At 35.5% G+C, this 23987-nt stretch overlaps 3 protein-coding genes across 3 annotated transcripts; 2 read left to right on the forward strand and 1 right to left on the reverse strand.

Moving 5' to 3' along the window:
* Positions 1-3: 3 nt before the first annotated feature.
* On the forward strand, positions 4-14806 carry LOC124452766. Its single transcript, XM_047003375.1, is given in 28 exon segments — positions 4-88; positions 678-1332; positions 2722-3114; positions 3555-3608; positions 3800-4071; positions 4407-4496; positions 4727-4862; positions 5090-5325; positions 5401-5474; positions 5729-5792; positions 5858-6058; positions 6192-6325; positions 6403-6796; positions 7135-7315; positions 7492-7658; positions 7780-8022; positions 8197-8311; positions 8826-10634; positions 10821-10964; positions 11263-11358; positions 11617-11688; positions 11691-11711; positions 12208-12303; positions 12373-12468; positions 12733-12828; positions 12941-13036; positions 13832-13930; positions 14355-14806. Coding segments are annotated over 27 exon segments (5925 nt in total). The 5' UTR covers positions 4-88; positions 678-794; the 3' UTR covers positions 14363-14806.
* On the reverse strand, positions 14595-15875 carry LOC124452779 (homeobox protein Nkx-3.2-like). Its single transcript, XM_047003389.1, has 2 exons — positions 15515-15875; positions 14595-15144 (listed from the first exon to the last, which is right to left on the reverse strand). Exons 1-2 carry the CDS (start codon positions 15771-15773, stop codon positions 14738-14740), a joined length of 666 nt encoding a protein of 221 aa, XP_046859345.1. The 5' UTR covers positions 15774-15875; the 3' UTR covers positions 14595-14737.
* A 2400-nt stretch (positions 15876-18275) lies between these two features.
* Positions 18276-23921, forward strand: LOC124452769 (polypeptide N-acetylgalactosaminyltransferase 10-like). The gene is made up of 8 exons (XM_047003378.1): positions 18276-18733; positions 19392-19558; positions 19808-20180; positions 21901-22018; positions 22197-22520; positions 22694-22792; positions 22985-23122; positions 23373-23921. The coding sequence occupies exons 1-8, from the start codon at positions 18381-18383 to the stop codon at positions 23505-23507; spliced, it is 1707 nt and encodes a 568-aa protein (XP_046859334.1). The 5' UTR covers positions 18276-18380; the 3' UTR covers positions 23508-23921.
* The last annotated feature ends 66 nt before the right edge of the window (positions 23922-23987 follow it).

Consider the following 23987-nt stretch of genomic DNA (forward strand, 5'->3'; position numbering starts at 1 on the left):
GTAATGAATGAAGCACAGCATAAGAGGACTGGTGTCAGTCAAGACTTGAAGTGAACACTCAGTGAACCCCACAGATTTTTTGCAACAAGTGAGCTACTACATGCATTTTCATCATTTTGGCTATTATATGGCTATTTTAATCAAGTAGTGTCATATATATGTTTACGTTACTGTCATAAGAACAGCTGCTATACCACACCTTTTTTTGTCTTGATTCATGAATCAAAGGATCAAACTTCATGATATTGATTACATAAATGAAGACATTTAAAAGTTGCCTTAAAAGTTGATTTTATCTAGTCTTAAATCTATTCGAAAATTGTTTTACCATCCCCATGTCCCCAAGATGCCCCTTGCCTGCATATTTGGATGCATTGATTGATGACGTCAATAGAATTAGAACAACTGCAGGAAGCCTATGGTTCTTTTTAATCCTGTGATAATCAGTTAATCATGGCAAAGATACTTCATATTTTGGCTTAGACGGCCGCGCATCTCTAGTCCCAACAATCAATCATTAAAGTAATCTTATGTTGTATATGCCGGATGTATTAACACTCGTAGTAAACTAATAATTTCATCACTCAATACTGATGGCGCTTGTGCTGAACGAACCTGTTCACGATCAAAACAAGATCGTCCAGTTAACATTTTATATACTATTCGCTGTCTTACAGGTAACTGCGTCAACTTCAAAAACTTGGCCTTGGTTTGCGCATATTCCATCGCTGAATTGCTCTGGTGCTATCATACATCAACGATGGCTCTTAACTTCGTCCAATTGCTTCACAAAGATGACATTTCCTTCTCAATTATTAATACAAGCGCAAAATTACGAGACAATGAAAAGAAACGAGGAAGATACCGTTATGGTGAGCGTTATTGATTACGTGAACTCTAGAAAATATGATTTGGCTTTGCTGTATTTGTCACAAAATCCCTTCACGGCGAACGTTATCACAATGCGCGCAAAATATGCAAATACACCTAATAGTGCGGTAGTCGTAAATTGGCATTCACACCACACAAACGATGCTGGTTATGCAGAAAGGACTTTCACATTACCAGTAGATATTGTATCATGTATCGACAAAAACATCTCCCGTTTGTGCATGTCTTTTCGTGGAAATAGTAGCTATAATGTTAACGAATATTGCTCACGAGTGAACCTTGGGAGTCCTTTAATCGTTTTTAATGAAGGTGGAGTCATCTCACTGGTCGGTGTGCTCCAAAAAAAGACAATATGCGGAGCGCAAAATAATGCAATTGTTGGAGAGTTCACTTATGTTTACCAAGATATGGAGTGGATTCGTAAAATGTTTCTTATCAAAGGTATGTGGAATTGTTTGTAATTTTTTTATTCATTGGTCTCCACACACTGGTTCATCAATGTGTGGTAATCTTCCTCGGTGACGGCGTCCATATACATGACGTAATACGATGGCTGTCTTGTTTTTACCTCGTATCTGTTTTTGTGCAAGGAATTCAAACTTTGTGTTTGGGAAATGATAGGAAGTCGATAAATCTATGCCCTTTCTTTGATTATAAATGAGAAAGAATGAACAAGAATGAAAATTGTAAAATGACCAGTAGCCTAGTATGATGTTTCTGATAGAGATGTAACATATGCAACTCAACAAACAAATGCTGAAGAAACAGCGTCCACCATCCAACGTGGCAACACCTTGAATACATAAAGATAGTTATCACGTACCCTTTCACCCCACCCCATGTGGGTGCGCCGCTGGCAATTGTCATTACTATAATTCATAAAATACTTTTTGAAGCATGCGGTTTTTCACATGTGGAAATGAACTTATCGTATTGATCATAAGTTATTTTCGATTATTTTTGTCCAAATTGGCATTTTTTTGTGGCCTTTTGTAGAAATAAACACAATTTGGCAAAATAAATGACTTTATAAATATAGGAAAAAGGAAACATACCCGCCAAAAGGTCTGTTGATAGTACTAAGAGCTGGCTTATTGGATTTGTCAAGCAGATAAATAAATACCTTAAGCTGTGAATTCCCCTGTAGGTTCTTTCTGTTTTCCCATTTTGTGGGTCATAAAATGTCGCACGTTTTTCAAGGATATTTATCATTCTCACAAACGTAATCTACATGTCAGGCACACACTAAGAATATGTACAAAAAACTTCAACTTCAATATTACAAGCTGCTTGCACAGTTATTTTCGAGATATTTTTAGATCTGTCTGACTCGACAGGATATTTGTATTTTAATCTGGCTGACAAATAGTTGGAAGCAGAAATAATTCGGCAGCAGGTTTTTATACAAACGCTATCAAAACATAAATTTGTTTTAGTCAAACTCGGTTTAAACAAGTCACATAATGAGGTTTTAACATCAGATCACTAGTCTTTTTTCACAAAGCGTTTAGTGAAATGTGAACTTATACACTTAATCTGATCATATCAGTTTGAATATAAGACATAGCTTCTACATGCTTAAAACAATCTACAGGAAATTGCATGTATGTCTCTTAAATCATTGTCTTTGTCTGAAATCTATGAACAGTTGAGCTTTGTAACATTTTTTGAAAACATCTCAGTTTTTTTTGTTTACTCCTAGCTAGGACTTTAAAATGAAACATTTAATGTAAGGTGTAATGTTTGAGTAAATTGTGTAAATATTTTAGTACCATAGGTAAGCTATTCTCTTTCTCTCTGCAATTTCTCAACAATTTGTTCATTCTCTAGATTATCCACAATGCAAGCCGAGCGTTTATCAAACTTTAACTCACGCATCACGTGACCTTAGAAATGCACGTGAAAACTCTCGTAACACAATCTGTGACACTAATCTAACACGTACGTGGTATAGATTCATACTTAATGGTCAATCAGCCGAACTACCAAACACCTGTCCACCCTCCAATGCATGTGGTACTCCTTCATCTGTTTGGTTACCTCCCGCATATGGTGTCAAACTTGGAGAGCAGATAAGAGTAAAAGCGTGTGCTTCGTGGATCGTAGGAAATCGACAAATTTGCTGCTTCTGGCGGTTACCAATATTTGTGAGACATTGTGGCGATTTTAAAGTTTATTTACTGCAGAGAACTTACTTCTGTCCAACAGCATACTGTGCTAAAGGTTAGAAATGAAGGTTTGGTTTTTTAAGTAACGGAGTGGCAAAAGTAAGTTGCTGGAATCAAATATACATTATATGAAGAACTTTACCTCAATTAGACCTACTGGTAATCGTTAGATGTGTGCTTGGATACTGCATGCCACTTTAAATTGTACATAACAAGTTTTGACCTGCTCTATTGTGTGAAAATATTTTGACTTGACATGGCAATCTGGATATCAATATCTTCTGCCGTTTCGTTGTATTATACATTCTAGATTCATGTAGTCTGCTTAGGCTGAGACCTGGCTAAGATCATGCGATTTTTTTAATATTCCGTTTTCAACAGTATGTTTTGAAACGAATGCAATTTATTTTGAAAGGTAGATTAACGTACCCTAGCTGGCCAATATGCATTAAAAAATTTGAAGTCGACCGTACAATAATTTTATGTCTTTTATAGCCGTTAAAAGACTTTGCAATCCAGGGCAGCGAGATCTCAAACATAATTGCCAAGGTACGTCTATGAAGTACAAACAAAACAGTTAAATTACAATTTCAATAAAAGTCATTGTTTTTATGCTGTATTTGTTTATTTTTACTAAATACGAAATGCTTGAAGTAATGATTCTTACAATTTTTTATTTATCGATTGTTCATGTCAACATTTGTGTGAAGGTACCTCAATTTTTCTATTTCATTTTTTAGATATGTATCCTCCGCTGCCAAAAGTGCTGCACTTATATCCATTCTCTGGATATTTAGGTCGACCTTACCGTCGACCATATGTGTACATACGTTGTTTATTCCGTGTTGCAAAACGCGAGGAAAACGTCAAATATCTTTTTTATTTGTACAAAATAACTCGTGGAAAGGATGGGAAAATTTGGAGGAACGTAATTCACAGAAAAGAGACTTCTCGTACATACTTTGATGTACAAGTTTTACCGGAACGATTTGCTCTTGGTTTTGGAGATACGGTAGGTTTACTATCAAGAATTGCTTGTGTTTATGACATGCATGCGCAACCTAATATCTGTTTGTCACTTCTTAAAACGTCTTCATAAAAGAAAAATGCCTCTTCGTGTTGTTCGTTACCTTCATCCATAATGTTCATTTTCCATTTGGTCAACAACATGTTTATTCGTGTATGTTTTTATATGGTAAGTCAGTTGGTCAGACTTGCCATGGATTTATGAATGTGAAGAAAACAAAACTCGATCCATTTTATAGAACAACATGACATGAAGTGCTCTCCCATCAAATCGTTTGATAAATCAACTTTATCAGAGGGACTATTTTTTCTCGTTTGCAGGTAATTTGTAACGTACGATCGTTTTTCAGGAATTCAAACTTCATCAAGAGTCCAGTTTTGACCAGTCAAAGCTTTTATTTTGGCGTGACGGTATGTATTCGTGTAAGAGAATGCAAGTATCATACTTCCGAACGTATTCACCAAAACTTCCTTAAATGAATCAATTCATTGTCAATCAAGGTATTTCGCTATCTGTTGATAGGTACATTTGCTTGTCAGTTTCATTTTTCAAATGTTTTTTTTAAAAGATCATTCTTCCTTGATTTCAATTAAACCACATAATCACAATCTAAGTGATCATTGTTGACATTTATGTTTAGGTAAAACCTTCCAGTAAGTTGGTCATGGCATACGCACAAGTCATAAATATTACATTCACCATACGGTTGCCCGTTTTTTGTCGAACTTCACAGACAAACTGCTCTTTGATAATTCCTTTGAATACATCGATTTCTGGTAAGTGACCTAGCACTTTCTACTTCTCTTATTGATGAGTGAATCAACCTTGCCATTGTCATCACAGAGCAATGTGGTTTGCAATGCAAAGTCAACTGTACACAAATTTATTTATATTGAATAAAGACTTCGCGTCTTCATTTAGTTCAGCTCTTTATTATAAACTGTAAAACTTTGACATAAAAGTAGCTAGAACTATATGAAAAAATCTGATTATTTTCTCATAGATGATGTTACGGAAAACCAAGATAGTATTTCTGGATCGTATTTTTCTTTATCTAAATGTTCTCTGGTGTTCAAACCATCTCGTTGCAATCGAGAAACAACCGAATGTGGTCAAGATATTATTCAATTACGTGCTCGAAAAAACTTTGGAAAATCCTCCAGGAAATTAACAATTAGACTTGGTCCGATTGTTACCACTGATATTTTGTGGAGAAATCATAATTTACCTGTCGTTGAGGTAACACCAACAGTTGTATAACTATTGTTGTTCAACAAAAAGCATGATATGTTATTTGATATTAAATTTTTGTAGGCTAAGTTGAAGCCAAATTCACTTCGTTCGTGTTATTCTGTTGGAGCATCATACATTATGACATTTGACGGAAGGTAAGTGTTGTATACCTTGTTTATTGTATCACACCTTAACCTAATTTGGCGAGTATAATGAACAAAAGCAATCGATATTTAAATATGTAATTCGTCTTTAATCTCAGTTTTTATTGATCACACGGTCCTACCGACCAGTCTTTCAAGGTCTTCTAGAACATTTTTGCCCGTGTATGATCATGATTAAATAAATATGTATTATATTTTTGTGTTGGATACCAACAAAAATTATTTTCTTTTCCATCAATGCACAGCTTCCACAAGCATTTGGGTGAAGGGGAATTCATATTATATCGCAATGTTAACACATCAACCGAAGTAAGTTTTGCTGTCGTTGGTCATATTTCTTCTTTAACTTCAAAGTTTGTTTACCTTCATCAAAGGTGCACATAAAGAAATGGCGTTGTGGCGTGATGGCTTTGTGCGTGTGCGCTGTCGCAGTTCAGAATAGAGATGAAGTAATTTTTGCAGATTTGTGTCATGGTCGGTATGGAAAGTCAAGTTTGCGGTTTATTCTACCCTCAAGAACTCCGTTGCAGAATGGCACTAGAATTTTAAAGTCAAACAACGGAAAATCATTTTCAGTAAATGTGATTTTGTTTGTTGTGTTTTTTTTACATCATAGTCTTCTTTGATAGTGTATAGTTTTCTTTTTTACAGTATGTTTTTCTTGTGCGCCAGCGGTTTTCAAAACTGACAATTACATTATTTTTCTAGATTTACCTTCTGTCTGGAGACACGGTTAACATTGATGAATTTCACTGGGGAATCAATGTTCATTTGTCTGTCTTTGATTCTAAGGGAGAGGGTTTATGTCGAGGGAATTTTGTCCATCAGAAAGCAGCAAGAAGGTATAAAATATTTATGTCGAAAACAAAAACTTCATATTATGAATTTCTTCATATTTTTCATCAAATCTATTATTTAGTTTGTTCAAGTTTGTGTCCACAATGTCCTCGTCGTCTTTCACAAGTGACTCTGGTCATTGCATGTGTTTTGGTATCAATTCAAGATACGGGTCTAAAGAAAGCTGCACTTTTTACAATGTCTTAAAGCCTTCAAATGATTTACGAGACTTTACGAAAACTATTGTTGGCAAACAGCCTGTACTTTTGAAAGGATTTTTGTTGAAGGAAAACGTGAAGTTACAAGATGATCACAACATACAATCTGATCAACCAATTCAATCGGTCGGTTTTGAAAAAGGACAAGAAATTTGTTATAACGTATTGAACGCTACACTTGCACTACAATTTTGCAAAAACATTGTTGGTGAACGACTCTGGCGGGAGATTTGGCAGACTTGTGTGGAAGAAAGTCAGGTAGAGTAAAACAAAATTTGTGTTGATTAAATTGAAATTTTGAACTGTATAATGATGGTTTTTGACTGTATAATAATGGATGTTTGATTGAACAAACGAATGTGTCACATTAAAGAGATGGATGTTTGAGTACAGAGTGAGATTGAATTGAATGGAATGGTGAGCTGTGTCGGTGTGCTTCAGTCGCGTGAGTTGGGTTGACGAGTTGACCTGACAAAAAATGAAGTTGAAATGAAGTGAACTAAAATGAAGTGTCATTTAATGTAGTTATACAAACTAACTATACTTTTATTGTACAAATTTCAATTTTTTCTTTTATTTTTTATTCTTTTCACAAGGAAGGTTTGGATATGGACCTTCTTAGATCTAATGGTGAAACATTATCGTCAATTTGCAAGCAAAATATTGAAGAAATGAAAGATAATGAACTCTTATTTATGAAATGGAAGTACGAGCTATGTGAAAATCGATGTAGTGTGAATGGTCATTGTCATCAAGGAGTTTGTAAATGTAACTCAGGTTCGTCATTTCTAGTTTCCAGTACTACACAGATAAAGCTGAATGAATAATGATTTATACATGTTTCAATAATGAAAGTGGCGCCTTGTATTCATCAGTATGGCTGCGCATGATTGGTTATAGATGCTGCATTAACACAACAAATTCAGTAACTAATTGCTAATAACTTCATTTAGGATATGTCTCAAGTGATTGTTCGATGAATTTGGCAACAACTCCTACATTATATCCGCTTGTTGATTCTCTTTGTGACGCACGTGAGGATATTTGTGATGAAATCTTTATTTCTGGATCGATATTCCTGAACTATGGATCTCTGTCGTGTTTATTCACACATCTACGAGTACGTGTTTCGTGTTAAGGGAAATACAACTTTCAAAACTGAAGCTGTCTTTACTTTGATATAGATAATAAAGATTTTTATATGTGTTTTTCAGATCTAAAGCTTTGATTTTCCAATTTAGCAAAACGGTGAAAGATGGGATGAAATTGAGTCGGAATCATTCACTGCTAAAGCTATATATTACAGTGCAAGTGGTGTGATTTGCAAGATCCCGGAAAATATGAAGTTAAAATCTTTGAAATCTCTTGAGCCAATGCACATTCGCGTTTCTAACACTGGCGACGACTGGAGTAATCCCATCTTTAGAATGGCCTTTGATAGCGTGTGTAAAAGCTGCTCTAGTGAAGAGCAGTGCATCACCAAAGTAAGATATTGTATCATGACACGTCTCTTATTTTTCTTTATCTCTAATGTAACGAGTTCAGGGGTAGGCAGTGGCATAGGTAGGGGGCTCTCCGTTCATTGGGTGATAGATCACGCTCATTCAACAAAAAAGAAATTGAGGTCTTCATTTTTGTTTTGTGTGATTTTCTTTCAGCCAGGAACTTGCTCCGTCAACATGCGATGTTTTTTACACGGCGATGCATCACCTACAAATTCATGTTTGAGATGTTTATCGAACATCAATTCTGAAGATTGGACACCTCGCTTAGGTAATTGCCAAACTTTTTGGTGCCAGCAATGCAGTTTTTAGGGAGTGCTAAAAACTCCTCAAAATGACACTTATTTATATTTTTCAATTGCACCATGTCAACTATGTTAACTTTACTATAGACTAAAGTAAACGAAAACTTTTTTAAATTTATTATTGCATACTTGTTTCGGCAAACTTATGCCATCTTCCATGTAGAATAATGATGGAATTATTTACATAGAGTTGATTTCTAATGAAATAAGATACATGATATATGTATAGACATAAGAGATAGCTGCGGAAGTTATTTATAGTTATTTGGGGGGTGGTCCATCCTTCCCTCGTGTTGACACTACTGGTGTATCTGATCCCTATCTCTACTCATCAATAATTTTTATCTTAACGAAAATATTTTTATCGGTTTTCCTTTCTCCATCTATCTCCGAGAGTTTTTTCCATTACTTGCAGACATTGCTGTTCTATCATTGTGCGTTTTTTTACTTGTCATGACAGTTTCGTTGCTTCTCTTTCAGACAACTTGCCACCTTTGTTTACCTATCCTAAAGAAACCAGTCTGAGTGTAATACTAGGGGATGAGGTCATATTTTTCGTAAATGCTACTGATCCTGAAGGCGAAAAAGTGCATATAATGCACGATGCTCCTGAGGGACACCTTGGATCCAACGGTGTTTTCCGATGGAGACCCGTTAATTTAACGAGGCGGACCATTGAGTTTTTAGTCAGCGATAACTGTGGACAAACTTCCTCAAAACATGTCAATATCAATGTCAAAACTTGTCCTTGCAGAAATGATGGGATATGTATTAAAATTTCCAAGAGTACACACAGATGCGATTGTCTGAAAAATTTTCGAGGTCGTTACTGTGAAGAAAGAATACCATTATGTGAACGGAGTCCGTGTTTACATGGCAAATGTGAAGAAAACGGAGACATTTTCAACTGTATCTGTAATTCAGGTTTTTATGGTGACTTGTGTCATCTTAAAATACCCTCCTGCTATTCTAATCCCTGCGTAAATGGTGAATGCGTGGAGGTTGGGGATGCGTTTAGATGTATTTGTCCTGAATTTTACAATGGAAAGCTATGTCATATTCAACGAGACCCATGTGACAAGAATCCTTGCGTACGAGGAAGCTGTCGAAGCTACAATTTTACATCATTTAAATGCTTTTGCTCACCAGGGTTTCATGGGAAATATTGTTCAAGACGAACTACCGCTTGTCAACCAAACCCATGTAAACGTGGTCGTTGCATCAATATGGGCGGAAGTAATATGCGTTGCCTCTGTCCAGAAAAATATTTTGGAAAATTTTGCAATATGACGAAGCAGTTTTGTGGTAAAGTGCGTTGCATAAATGGTGCCTGCAATGCAACCAGTAAAAAATGTGTATGTTATGGTAACTACATTGGAAAACGATGTGATAACTTATGTAAACTTGACTGTAAGAATGGTGTGTGTTCGTGGACTCAACATGGACCTGCTTGTCAGTGTCACTTTGGTTATACTGGACCAAGTTGTGAGTATACTGTCGAACCTTGTGAATCGAGACCGTGTAAATATGGCATTTGTATGAACGTTAACAAGAGCTACCAGTGTCATTGTTACCGTGGCTACAGCGGTCCTTTATGCAACATTTCGGCTTGCATGACAACGAACTGTAACAACGGCTCATGTATTTTGGTAAGCGGTTTGCCAATTTGTCGATGCAATAGAAACTATGTCGGTAGTCGTTGTGAACGACAAAGATCACCATGTGACGTTAAACCTTGTGTGAATGGTGTTTGTGTTGCAAAAGGTGATTCATTTGTATGTTCGTGTGACTTTGGTTATCGAGGCCTACTATGTGATCGACAGTTTGATCCTTGTTGGTCAAAGCCCTGTGGTAAAGGGATGTGTACATCTACCCGAAACGGGACATTTACGTGCAACTGCCCGCATGGTTATCTTCAGCCTGATTGCAAAAAGAGAGTAAGTCCTTGCTACTTGAATCCATGCGTCCATGGTCAGTGTGTGCCACTTTCCGATGGTCATTTTCGCTGTTTCTGCCAACGATCATTCGTTGGTCGTTTTTGCGAAAAGCGTTTTGATATCTGTGAGTCTAACCCGTGCATAAACGGTCGTTGCTCGTCCGTTATTGAAGGAACGTTTAGTTGCACGTGCTATCCTGGCTTCTCCGGTGCGTTATGTCAAATTGATGTTAGACCTTGCGCTAGGAAACCGTGTTTCCAAAACGTCATGTGCGTAAATGTTGGTGAGTCCTCTTTCAGATGCGGGGAATGTCCGACTGGATACACAGGCGATGGAATCAAATGTAAAGAAGGTGAGAAATTATCAAAGTAGACAAACAATGTATAGATGGTGGAGATTTTAATCATTTTACTTTAGCAAGAGTGAAGCAAGCACGTTGGAAAAATTTGGCTTTGTGTAAATCTTCATAAAATTGGAATCCGAAAGGCATATACATTTGTGATATAATTTCAAAATCTTCTGTTTCTTTCTTTTAAAGTTAGGATTGTTTCATCAAGTAGACCATGTTCTCGACAGTTGTGTTTTCCCAATGTCGAGTGCACTATTGTTGACTCGCAAATCCACTGCGGAACTTGTCCGCAAGGGTACCATGGCAATGGCTTTCAATGCAGAGCCAGCAGAGGTACACGCTCTTATATTCTGAATTATTTAAATACTAACAAAACAACCTGCTTTGTAATAGTAAATCTAATTTCATCTTTCTTAGATATTCATTAACTTATCCTTCACCAAAGATAATTACTTGAAATATTTACATTCGCTCTTCATAAACTTGAATTTAGCATCATAAATTACAAGTTACATGGCAAATTTTGATTGATCTTTCTTACGCAGCTTTTTCCATCACATATTTTTCCATACTTAAAATCAATTGATTGTGAAATCTTATCTCAACTAAATATCTTCATTAAAATATTCAGTGTCTTGTGACCCACCATGTCAAAAGGGTGAAAAGTGCGTCGCACCTGGTGTCTGCAAATGTCAACAAGGCTTTCTTGGGATCACGTGTGCTCGAGGTACATGTCTTCAGAATGGATTCTCAGCAGGATTTTGATGAGTAATCTTACCAAACTGGAGAGATATTTCTGTTATTTCCTTGGATCTAATTGATGTGTTATTTCTAAGACATTAGGATTAACACATCAAATTGATCATTTCGTCAAAAATGTATTTCAATGTTTTACTTGACGGAGTAAAGTCTAATTCAAATATCCCACGATGTCCCATGTTGCCACTTCATTTTCTTCGCGTCATTAATTATTAAATCTTTTCAGCCTACTGTAGGAACGCTTGTTTGAATGGTGGACGCTGCATAGCCCCAGGGAAATGTCGATGTCCCCAATCTTTTATGGCAAACGATGCGAAAAGGGTGAGACCAACTTAAGTAGGAATGTTACGAAAAATTCTCTCCCCCTGCCCTTGTATAAACGGCTATTTTTCATGTTTTCATTTATATTTGTAGCTACGTGGCCTCACGGAATTATTTTTCTGTTGATGTCTTCGTAGAGGAATAAATGTATCGCTTCTTATGATTCTGGGGACGTTTGCAAGAAGGCCGAATAGAGCGCTATAACGCAATTTTTTTAACGTTTATAAAGTCTCTTAAAAGCCAAAAATATACGATTTAAACTGAGCAATCAGTGAAATAAAATATTGCCTCTAAGATTAAAAGATTTCTTTGTCGTAAGCGAAATATAAACACCTTTTAGAAGTTTCAAAATTTTACAATCCTATGGATAACGCTATCCAGGCTTTGTGCAACTGGCCTCTGTTGTTTAAGATCCCTAACCATATATATAGCTCAATATAAAACGTTGCCATTGCACGTTGAACTATAATGAGTGAATGTTGAAATCTTTTCCTAGCGCAATGTAATGTGAAATGTCTTAATGGTGGAAAATGCATTCCTCCAGGGAAATGCCGCTGTTCTCCTGGTTACAGAGGGCGCACGTGTGATCAAGGTGTGCATATCGCAATTTGGTTTTGAATTGAGTGGTGAACTGAACCATTTGTGTATTTTTGCTATATAGCTCTTTGCCCATTGGGATGTCTAAATGGAGGTTTTTGTGTGAAACCAGGAATATGTCAGTGTTTGCCTGGTTATTTTGGGATAAGGTGTCAGGAAGGTCAGTGCACGAAGAGATGAAAGTTTGAATTACCATGGCACGAACTTTTTTATGCTTGACAACTGGGACACCTGCAGGCATTTATCAAAAAAAAATTTAAGCGAATTATTTATCCATAGTCTCGTTTGTGACTTTGTCGTCATTTCTTTGGATGTGTTTTTCAATATATAACACGTTAATTGATACTCAATAATTCAAATGGATTGTTCGAAAGCATGTTTAATTGTTTGTATTTATTCAGTTCTCTTATTTCCAACGAAATAGGTACGTGCTCTCCTCAGTGTCGAAATGGTGGGATTTGCGTTCGAAATAACGTTTGCTTATGTACTGACGGATATCGTGGCAGTCGATGTCAATCAGGTAAGGCAACTGTAAACATCAGATATATTAAATGGAAGCTCACGTTCAGTTTATTGGTCATTCACCATTGAAATGCTGCGTCAATCAGACAAGTAAAATCATTTCTTTACAGCGGTGTGCCGGCGTGAATGTAAAAATGGTGGACGGTGCTTTAAGAAAGATCAATGCTCATGTCCTTATGGTTATTGGGGAGATATATGTCAGCATGGTAAGCAAAACCCCTCATAGATCTACAACAGTTATTGTATCCACTAATTTACATTTTGTACTTTCATTATGAGGTAAAAAGGCGTCTCTAGTCAGAACGTTTTTAAATTTTATTGGTATATGAATTAAAACAATAATCTAATGTGTAGACTTGATTTAATTTCCTGAGTAAGCTCTTTGTGCTCTCTTGCAGAGCAAACTCGTCATAGAAGAAACCATCATATAAAGTCTATCACCTTTTGTATGTACTAACCGACAAAATGCTTACTGTACTTTGTGCCTGGCAAGGTTTTTCTTTGCAAATCATGACCTTGTATAATTATTGAACAGACCAGACCAGGCAAGTTTCCTTTCGTTGAAAGGAGTTTATTAACGTCATCCAGACTCATGTGTTTCTGTGTAACATAGCTCACCATTTTTTTCTGATATAAAAGCTATAGCTACTAAGCTATGACTTAAACTTTATGTAATTTGTGATGTCTTTTCTACGGAAGATTATTTGTAAAGCGCACCCTCTTAGGCGATTATTTCACCACACTACTAATGTTATTTGCGGATCAAAATCCCCGTCTGTGTTTTGATGATTCTAGCGAACTGCAGCGAAGTACTTTCATGCATAAAACGCTTAAAGGTATTATTATTTTAAACTTTTATCTCCGGATAACAGGAAGTTAAAATGCGTCATCGTGTGGCCAAGGAAATGGTTGACGATTTTTGTCGTCAAGAAGACCTTTTTCGACCTTGTTTATTGTTCGATCAAACTTCACAACATGCAAACATTTCCTCTCTTTTTCAGCTCATTGTCGACGCAAGTGTTTAAATCGTGGTATTTGTATAAAGCCAAATGTTTGTCTTTGTCCTAAAGAATATTCTGGACTACGTTGTCAATATCGCGGTAAGTTTAACGTGTTGCTAAAGAAACATCTTTGATGATTATTGAATGGGTATTTAACCAATTTTAATTCTAACTCTTAGTGATGTTGTTTTATCTGCTTTTCAAACGTTTATTCTTTCATTTTAGTGCCCATACTTTCTTCCTCCTTTTTTCTCTAACCTATTGCAAAATTTGTTAGATATATAAGGTCATACCTTGCAATTTTTACTCCTTTTGTACACCCCCCTACTGATACACAAAGTTACAGAGCTTTACTTGCCTTTACTTTTTTCTTGTTTTTAATGCTCGTTTCCTCATTTACTTATTTGCTTGTTTGGTTAATCGTATCGGGCGTATTGGACAACTCTATGAAAGAAAATCCCCATGCCGTTATTTGTCTGGCTTTTCTTTTTAACATGCTACTTGCTTGTTTTAATTTTTATAGTGAGATAAAAAAAGTGCACTGTATATACGCTGCTAGTGTTGCACCGTGAAAGGATCCTTCTTTTCATGCTGTTGCATGGTACTAAAGGTTTGGTTACTTCAGGTCAGCTATGTTGCATGACGGACAAAGCCTGCTAACATATACCATTTACATTTAATTTTGATGGGGAAATTACAACCATGCATTTACGCGACACATATTTTGATTATATTTGCAATGAAAGTCAGTTATTGCAAGTGATTCAGTTCATTTTAGATTTATTCATTTCATGAAATACTTAAACAGTGTATGTTGTGTCGTGTTTATGTTACAGTTATATTGATAACTCCAGTCGTTTTAAACAGTCTAGAAAATAGTCAATGCATGCTATGCTATGCACGTGTTCACTGCATGTTATCATGAGAAATGTTATTTAATGTTGCACTTGAAGATGTTGAATTCATGTTTTGGAACATTTGGTTTATTAACTGCCTGTTTCTACCATATTCGTAGAAGTCCCACAACTTTTCAGTTTCTGCTGTTTCCCGTATGTTTTGCTTTTTATTTTTGTAACGGTGATTCTGATACCAAACTTTTATTTGCGTCGGTGTTAAGTTTGTGACTTTCGCCAACTGCTCTCTCTCCACCGCAGATAAATATTTCTGAACGCGAAATCTTCTCTCTAGCTCGAATACTTGTGCTCTTGTAAACAGTACTCGTTTCTTTGCTTTGGTTTTCTTTCTACTGCTGGTGTTCTTCTCGATCTCAATATGGCTTGTTTGTTCTGTGTTTATATGTGATGGTGTTCTCACTAAAACAAATAAGGCACACATTGTTGTGCTGATTTTGTGACTGAAAATTAACTTGACATTATTGCCATCACCATACACGTAATGGGAAAGAAATATAGCTTTAGGTAAATATTAACATTATAGATCAAAGTTTCCAAATCTCATAGAATGTGTGTAAAACTTCAAAGGAATTCGCGAGGAATATATGCCGTGTTTTGCGTCTGGGATGGGTCACACAAACATTTCATAGTTTACCTTGTGAAGGGAGTTTTAATTATGACTTATAAAATATTTAATTTGTGATGAAATGCACTGTTTATATACTTTATTCTCAAATTATAATTCAGACTTTAGATAATATGAGCTCTTGCTTGCAGTTACACTATTTACCTGTAAATGTGTTTATTTCATTATTTTTCGTTCTTTTTTTCTGGACACCACTTTCTATGGAGTAATCAAAACTTATCTCTTTGGAAACATCTTTATCATTTGGTAACCCACAAGGCTCTGCAATACTTTGTACACTCGACAAAACTGGTTTGAAACATTGAATTTTTCTTGTTGTTGTAAGCTGTTGTGATAATTTCTTTCTCTCACAAGTTTCAAGAATATTTTCAATTGAATGCACTCCATTTGCAGAATTAGACATGTCGAATTTTTAGGAAACTCTCTTCAATCAATGAAATCTTGTTTTATTTTCTTGTCTTTATATTTTTCTTGTCTCCACGAGAGTTCGTAAATTTTTGCCGCATGTACATCACAAGTGTTGTTTTAAATCCTTTTAAACCGCAGAATTACCGCAACTCTAATCTTCATGTGAATGACCAACCATCTTTCTCTTTTGCTTTCATTGAACCAATCAAATTTTGTTGCGATGATTGCTTAACCAATCACAGAATTTGCTTTTCGAGCCTGTAATTGGTGATTACATGACAATTGACAAGGGGTATGTCGTGACTTTTGGAATGGATGAGATTTGATATCTGTATCTTAAAAAAAAACAGGTCATAAGTTACGCGCTTTTTGTCCACGTTATAACTGTGAAATGAGAACAGTTCTCGCTATTTTTCATTACTATCGGCCAATATACGACGTAAATGAATGCACCACATCACCAAAGTTGCACATTTTCAATATTCAAACTTGCTAAACATGCATGTGATAGAAATTAGAAATTTCACATAAATGGCTAACGAACTAATCTCGCACAAAAACACTTATGATCATATATAATGCACGACTCCCATGATAATTTTGAAATCCAATAATACTTTTTTTTAAAGAGTAATACAAAATAATGCTGCCTTTAGTCCTTAGATCTTATTGTTTTTAATCCAAAAGCCTTCAGTATAATAGGACGCACGTGATTTTAAATGAAAGCAAAGATTGTTCCAATCTCATATTCAGACGATTTCTTGCTATGTTTTAGGTTTGGATGTTTAGATGCCCACAAAATTATTGGCTCTTAAAATCGTTGTTGAAGTTTACTCCTATTGCACTGAAGTAATAGCCTGAAATATATATGATATGAGAAATTGTTGTTTAATATTTACAGGTACCCATCTCCATTAAACGACTCCTCGTTTTTGCTTTTGCTTGCTCAAACGTCTGTTTGAGCAAGCAAAAGCAATGCAAAACTAAACTGTTTTGCAAAACTAAACTGTTTTGCATTCTTTTCGCGTGATTTGTTTGTCTGCAACTGGATAATTAGCGCTTAATGAGATTTATTATGCATTTTTGGCGTTTGCACTACAACCAAAACAATTTTTAGTGTTTTCACATAGTTTTCCAAGCATGCATTTAATCTCTTGAGGAGTTTAGCTTTTGCATAATCCTTTTTAAGTCTTTATTTGTTCTAGTTGTCGCTATTCAATGTAAAATGTAGGCATACTCTTTGCGTACACGAGATCAAATTCACCTGCGTCAATATAAATAATTTATATGGCAAGATATACGGCTTTGCCATTTGTAAAATTTGTTTTACTTTAAATGGTAAAAATATAAGTATATTAGATGCGACATGTTGCTTTCTGTGGCTTTGAATGCTGGAGGTTGAATAAGCCATTTAAAGTATGACACGTAGACAAAAATATCAGTTGGCAATTGTCCACATGCGTTTCAAAAAGTTCTTAATTTAGCAAATGTAAGTACCCTATTCGAGGAGTAATTTTAAGTATCTGAAGTTTTGACTGAAAATAGTCACTCGAAATATTAAAAAAAAGCATAAAAAAATATGACAATGAAGTTGTTGAGTCACTTTCAACGAACACTTATTCCAAGTAGAAAAATGAGTTTATTTCCTGAAAATAAAATACCTTTGCGTGTCTGAATATTGACATCCAATAATAGCACAACGTGGACTTAGTGGGAATCTAATGGGTTTTCAGTTGTCGCTTACATCACGTTTGCATAACTTGTAATCCTCTTTCAATGCAATGAAAATAATTTGAGAAGAAAATATTTAAGAACGATATTTATTTAAAAAGCCAAAGTCATTTTATCGAAACATAATTTTGCACGAAGAGTTCAATCAAAAATTACAATCATGTGATAGAGGACTTGAAGTCCTTATTCTCAATAGCGGCCCATCGTAAATCTATTAATTTTAACAGCTCAATTTCATATTCAAAATACCTTCATGGTATAGCTATTGATTGCGAATGTGTATAAAGAACAAAATTTCACGAATTGAGTTCTTTTAAATGTAAATATAGACATATATGAACGAGCTGGAGTAACTTATTTTGACTCACCGACTAACCCTAGATCTAGCTTGCCTTGCTGCAAATTGGCCTAGTATAAATTTAGAGTTCTCTTAAGTCAAGTTGATACAGTATAACTTTTAGATAAGCTGCAGATTAATGACGATTGCAGATTTGAAACACTGTTGTTTTAAATTATGACTTTCTGGTGCAACTTTAAATTTATAATTTGCATGTGCTGAGAATATCATTCGGTAAAGGACTCACGGCCCTCAGTTACCATTGAGCGAAGGTATGTTTGATAAAAATTAGTTTAATTTTTATACCACGCTCTATGTGAGATAATTTTCCAAGAAAAGATGATACAATATTTATGACCATTTGTTACCAAAAGATTGCAGGCAGCATTTCTGCCTTTGTGAAACTCCTAGATAGGAATCTGTCGCCAACAAACAATTCTACTAAATGTACAATTCTACATTGTATTCAAACAAGATGGAGGACAACAAGAAGTTTCAACAAGACACATAAATATTTACATTTTTGTTTATTGAATGGCGAGACTCCACCCTCGTAGAGTATTAAGATATGTGTTGTTGTTAATCGCCATTCTATATCTTTATTTTTTATTTACTTGGCGAGAAAAAGACACCATAGACCCGATAAAGTCTGGCTTAAAGAGGCGTTTGGACACTTCATCGCTGCTTTTGCGCGTTGATGAGTTTTGGGTTCCTGAAAAAGCTTTAGATCGTGAAAACAATGGCCCTGGTGAAAGGGGGAGGCCTGTTGTTACAAGTGATGAAGAAAAAGAGCTTAGGAATAAGGCGTATGGTGATTACGGATTTAATCAATTTGTCAGTGACAAAATTTCATTAAATCGTACAATTCCTGACACAAGACCATCACAGTGAGTATAAAACATTAAATGTATCGTTTTTTTCATCTATAATTTTTACATGTTTGCTCACTATAAAACAATAAGGTTCTAAATAAATAAATAAGCATAATATAACGAAATTTTCATTTTAGCAGGAGTTAAACTTCTAAGAGAAAACATAGTACAAATATTATCATTTGCAAATTTTAAGCTAGCTATATACAGCTTATGATCAGGACTGTAGTAAGAGTGTAACAACAGGGATGTCATAAGGCAAGTGCATTGAAGATAAAAGACTTACATCAAATATTAAATTGTTTACAAATTATTAATAACTTGTCACTGTCAAATCAAGCTTGTCATTGTCTAAAAGACTTACATGAGATCACTAACATTACACAAACATCTTCATTAAACCACTTATTAGTTACTCTATGTATTACTATATATTACTAAAAATATTTTGCAGTTTTGTTATTAATGACTGAAATAATTTTTAAATATATTTGATTGTTTAGTTATTGATTTTACTATTTATGTTAATTTTTAACTTGGAGAGGCCTGGTGATGAGAACCTCTGTTAAACAGACACTTCCATCAAGTCAATACTAGTCCATTGCCAGGAGTGTGTCCACTTTATACAGGTTTAACCATAACAACAAGCCTGAATGTTTTAAAAATCTTTTAGATGTAAATCAAATACATATCCAAGAAATTTACTGAAAGCATCAGTAGTTATAATATTCCACAATGAAGGATGGTCAACATTGATGAGAACTGTTCACAGTGTTTTAAACAGATCACCTCCCAGAATGCTCAAAGAAATTGTTCTTGTTGATGATGCCAGTAAATTTGGTAAGGAATGATGAAATGGTTAACTTGTTTATACAATGTTGAATATTTTGTGGGAACCTTATATCCAGTTCAACCTTTCAGTTTGCCTCTAGTGTCAAACTATGAGCAGATTTTCTGAGGGGTGCAGGGAATGCCCTCCTGAATATCAGATTTCATCCGTCTAAGAATATGTCCATTAGTCAAACTAAGAGATTAATTGATATGCTCTTATAGTAAGTACACAGGCTATTTTATTCTAATTACATATAGCCCATTTGAAGAAGCGACTTGGGTTGTATGTGGACAATGTGAATAAAGTGCGTCTGATTAGATCAAAAGAACGACTTGGCCTTATTCGAGCTCGTATGCTTGGCGCATCTAACGCACTTGGTGATGTCATTATCGTCCTTGACTCCCATTGTGAGGTCAACCAAGGCTGGTTACAACCGCTCTTGACTCCAATAACCAGAGATGAAAATATCGTGACTTGTCCAATTATCGATGCCATCGATCACGATACATTTGAATATAAACCAATGGGGTCGTTTAGTCGGGGTACATTCAACTGGCGTTTCGATTATAAAGAAAGAGAAATTACTGCGGAACAGAAACGGCAACGAAAAGATGTCACTCAAGAAGTATGGTATGTTAACTATTGCTATCTACTGTATGGTATGTTGCCACTGTTAATTCTTGTGTGAGACTTATACCTCCCGCACGTAGGTTGTTCTGTAAACTATTTTGTATGCTACCTTCCGTATGGTAGGTTACCACTGTGAACTGCTGTGTGTACTGCGACTGCGGTTTCTACGTTTCAATATGCGTGAACTATCGGATATACTTCTTTAACATTTTAGATAAAATATCAAACAATCAAAAATAGACGTGATGTTTATAACGCGTGCATTACCAGCAAGCTGTGTAAAGACTATGTTGTGCCGATTGAATTAGCTACCAGTAAACGCCTTAATAATTATTTTGAAAACAAAAAATTCCCGTTTTTGGTCCATGCCTCCCGATACCCCGAGAAAGTTTGGCACTAGAGCGTCGCATGTTAACTAAGGGAGCCAGATAATCCTTGTTTGCCATGAATCCCATGGATAGTTTGCTCGTGATACACGAGAAACGTGATAAATGTAAATGAAAGAGTTAAATCAGAAAGTTATAAATCAATAAAAAATTTTGTAACACATGTTTAAGGTTGTCTTAAATTATAAGTGTCCGAAAAAGGCACAGTGCCAGAAGAAGTTAATTGAACATTGCTTGGTTTATTTTTTTAGAAGAACGTTAAACAAAAAGATAAAATTCGAAAGCAAAAAACCCCGTTTTCGGGCCATGCTTCCCGACACCTTCTTAAGCGCAAGGCACTAGAACTCCGCATGTTAACGTTTCGGTAGGAGATTTCGGCCGCTCCACGCTATCCTACTTGGGAGATGCAATAACAAGCTTCCGCCCATCAGACCCCGAGATCACCTGCGATAGGCTTTGCTCGGGGTACGCAGGGAGAGTGCGGTCGCCACCGAAGTGTGGGCCCCTAAGCCACTGCATACTATATCGCACCCAGCTTCCACTGCTAGTTGACATCTACTATACCTAGTATTGGCTTTATATATATATATACAAAAATTCAAAGCCTTACGAAAGTTGTGGTATTATTAAAGTCACTACTGCGCATGCTCAGATGATTTCATTAATAATTTATGACTAAGTGAGCTAATTGCCACAAATGATGTGCAAGTACATATAGTTGGTCGTTGCCATGACTGTGAACAATTAGTCGAGTGGACTGCGCATGCTCGAGCGCATGCGCAGATGATTCTTCTATTAAATTGCGATTAAGCGTACTATTTACTCCAAAATCAATGCTAATAGATGCAGTTGGTCGTTGCCATGACCATGAACTCGTGCATTTGGTTGAGTGGACTGCGCATGCTCGAGAAAACTGCGCATGCGCCGATGATTTATTTTACAATTTGTAATTAAGCGAGCTATTTACTCCATAAACACCAAATCTGATTATGATAGACCAGTCTGCTGTTTCCATAACCATGAACTTGGACATTTAATCAAATCGACTGCGTATCCTTTTGATAGTTTGTGGTATAGTTTGTGACTGAGCTAGCTATTTACTCAGGAGCAGTAGAAAGAGATCCTGCCGATTGTTTGATATAGCTTACGCTATGTGTGCTTGTTTTGTATGTGATTTTACTGATCTGTGGTATTACTTTGCACTGAGCTATGTTTATGTTATTAAGCATTATTGATTGTAACTGCATTCTGATCTTTTTGTATTGTTATGTACCATAAGGTACCTGATTAACCTCTGGTTGGTGTCAAAGATTAATTCTTTCACCTTGTTCCAGGTCTCCTGTTATGGCTGGTGGACTGTTTGCTATAAGTAAAAAATTTTTCGACACACTAGGCCAGTATGATCCTGGGATGGAAGTCTGGGGTGGCGAACAGTACGAATTGTCATTTAAGGTTTGTCATGACATTAATAACTACACTGTTTATGTTTTAATTTGACCAGAGGAAGGACGAACGGGAGGTGAGAATTTCGTTTTGGATTGTAAAAGCCTCAAATTAAGAATAACTATGGGTAACTTTTTTGTTTAAAACCCTTTCTTATTTCATGAAAATCTTGTTGTTTTCCTGTCAGATTTGGATGTGTGGTGGAAAAATGGCAAACATGCCTTGCTCTCGGGTTGGACACGTCTACAGGCGAAATGTCCCTTACACTTATTATAAAGCAAATGCCGTCTTGGTAAACTTTCGCCGAGTAGCCGAAGTGTGGATGGATCAATACAAGGATTGGTTGTATGAACGAAGACCCGAAATTAAACGTGTAGTAGATTATGGAGACATCTCTGATCGAGTGGCATTACGTCATAAATTGAAATGTCGTAGTTTTGAATGGTACATGAAGAATGTTTTAAACGATACTGTACGTCAAAACTATGAACCACTTCGAGGTTCTGGTTTGGTAGGTTTATCTTTCTCTACTTTTTCTTCTTCACGTACTGGTTTCTTATATTTTTTTAGGTATTTCTATTCTATGACTAGAAAAACGATAAATTGTGTCTTTACCGTCATAAGTCTGTCAAATACTCTTGTCCATTATTGTGTTGTTTAATTTCGTGGTTATCTTGTTAACAGATTCGCAATCCAGGAACCAACATGTGCATTGATACGAAAGGTGGAGCACCTGGTGATTTAATGTATTTGTCACCATGCGCTTCATTTAGTTGGTCGCAGGTTTGTTTTTCATCTTCTTTCTTTTTGGTTGTCTCTATGTTCGTGGTCTTTGTTGTTCAAAGTATATGTTTGCGTACAGTTAAGGAACGGGTTTGGTGAAAGAAGCATTCAATAATTAGTTCATGGTGTTTGTAAAGTTACATCGTTTTTAAAGTTTGCATCAACTTTCTTAATTTTTTTTTCAATGTTAAGAAATTTCAGTACAGCTATATCCATGAATTACGAAACGTGGAAGATTGTCTTGATGGTCCGTATTACAAAGCTGGCTCCAGACTTTATATTTACAGATGTCATGAAATGATGGGAAATCAAGAATTTCACTATAAAGAGGTAGTGTTTGAATTTTTCTCACTTCACTCAATCTTTATTTTATTTGTTTCCGCCAATTAAAGTAGATTTGTTTTGTATCATGATAAATTTTAATGTAGAGATTAGTAAATGACAGATTATATATTCCCAATATTTTAAAAACGTTAAAAGCTCAAGAAGTATAAGAATTTCATGAAATAGCTCTTTTCATCATACAGCAATATTTCCCTATGTTATGTATAATATTAAGTTTTGTTGATTTCATTCCAAGGATAAAACCATCCAACACAGACATTCGGGATTGTGTGTCACTGTAGAAGGAACGACAAACAATCTTATTTTAGATCATTGCGATGGGAAAGCTGAACAAATTTGGAATTTTCCTTTGAGAAAAAACATCCATTAAAGTTGATAATATCTTGCAACAATGTGCATGTACGTAGTGTTTGATTTCAAACTTTGCGTGGTCATCCATCTTTCAAAATCTTTAGCTTGAAACCAACCCTCCCACCGTTCTCCTTCCCTCAAATAGTAATTTACCATATGTATATTGTATTTATATTCTGAACTTTGTGAATAGTTACTAAAAATTAAGTTAGGATAGCTAAATTCCGTCAATTTACAAAATACTTGGGGAAACTGATTATGAAAGAGTAGCAACGGACGCGTTGGTGGTGAGCTGTGAGAATTGAACAACCCCTTCGATTTTAATGAAAAGATTTATATAATCATAATTTAAAATCATAATTTGTAAAAAACGAAAAACTGTAAGTTTTAATGGCACAAATAGTATATTTTTCTATCACTTTCTTGTTTTTAATACGAAATTGTTCCTTTTTTCACAGAAAGATAAAATTGTACATTACACTTGTGTTCGGAATTTTTA

The sequence above is a fragment of the Xenia sp. Carnegie-2017 genome, unplaced genomic scaffold (genome assembly GCF_021976095.1).
Source record: "Xenia sp. Carnegie-2017 unplaced genomic scaffold, XeniaSp_v1 HiC_scaffold_25, whole genome shotgun sequence".
Classification (NCBI taxonomy): Eukaryota; Metazoa; Cnidaria; class Anthozoa; order Malacalcyonacea; family Xeniidae; genus Xenia; species Xenia sp. Carnegie-2017.

Coding starts and splice junctions, on each gene's coding strand:
- LOC124452779 (XM_047003389.1), bottom strand. CDS start 15,773: ATGTCTAATTCTGCAAATGGAGTGCATTCAATTGAAAATATTCTTGAA. Junction 15,145..15,514: donor TGAAATAAACACATTTACAG/GTAAATAGTGTA, acceptor TATTTGTTTTAG/TGAGAACACCATCACATATA.
- LOC124452769 (XM_047003378.1), top strand. CDS start 18,381: ATGGCGAGACTCCACCCTCGTAGAGTATTAAGATATGTGTTGTTGTTA. Junction 22,019..22,196: donor AGTACGAATTGTCATTTAAG/GTTTGTCATGAC, acceptor TTTTCCTGTCAG/ATTTGGATGTGTGGTGGAAA. Junction 23,123..23,372: donor AAGAATTTCACTATAAAGAG/GTAGTGTTTGAA, acceptor TTTCATTCCAAG/GATAAAACCATCCAACACAG.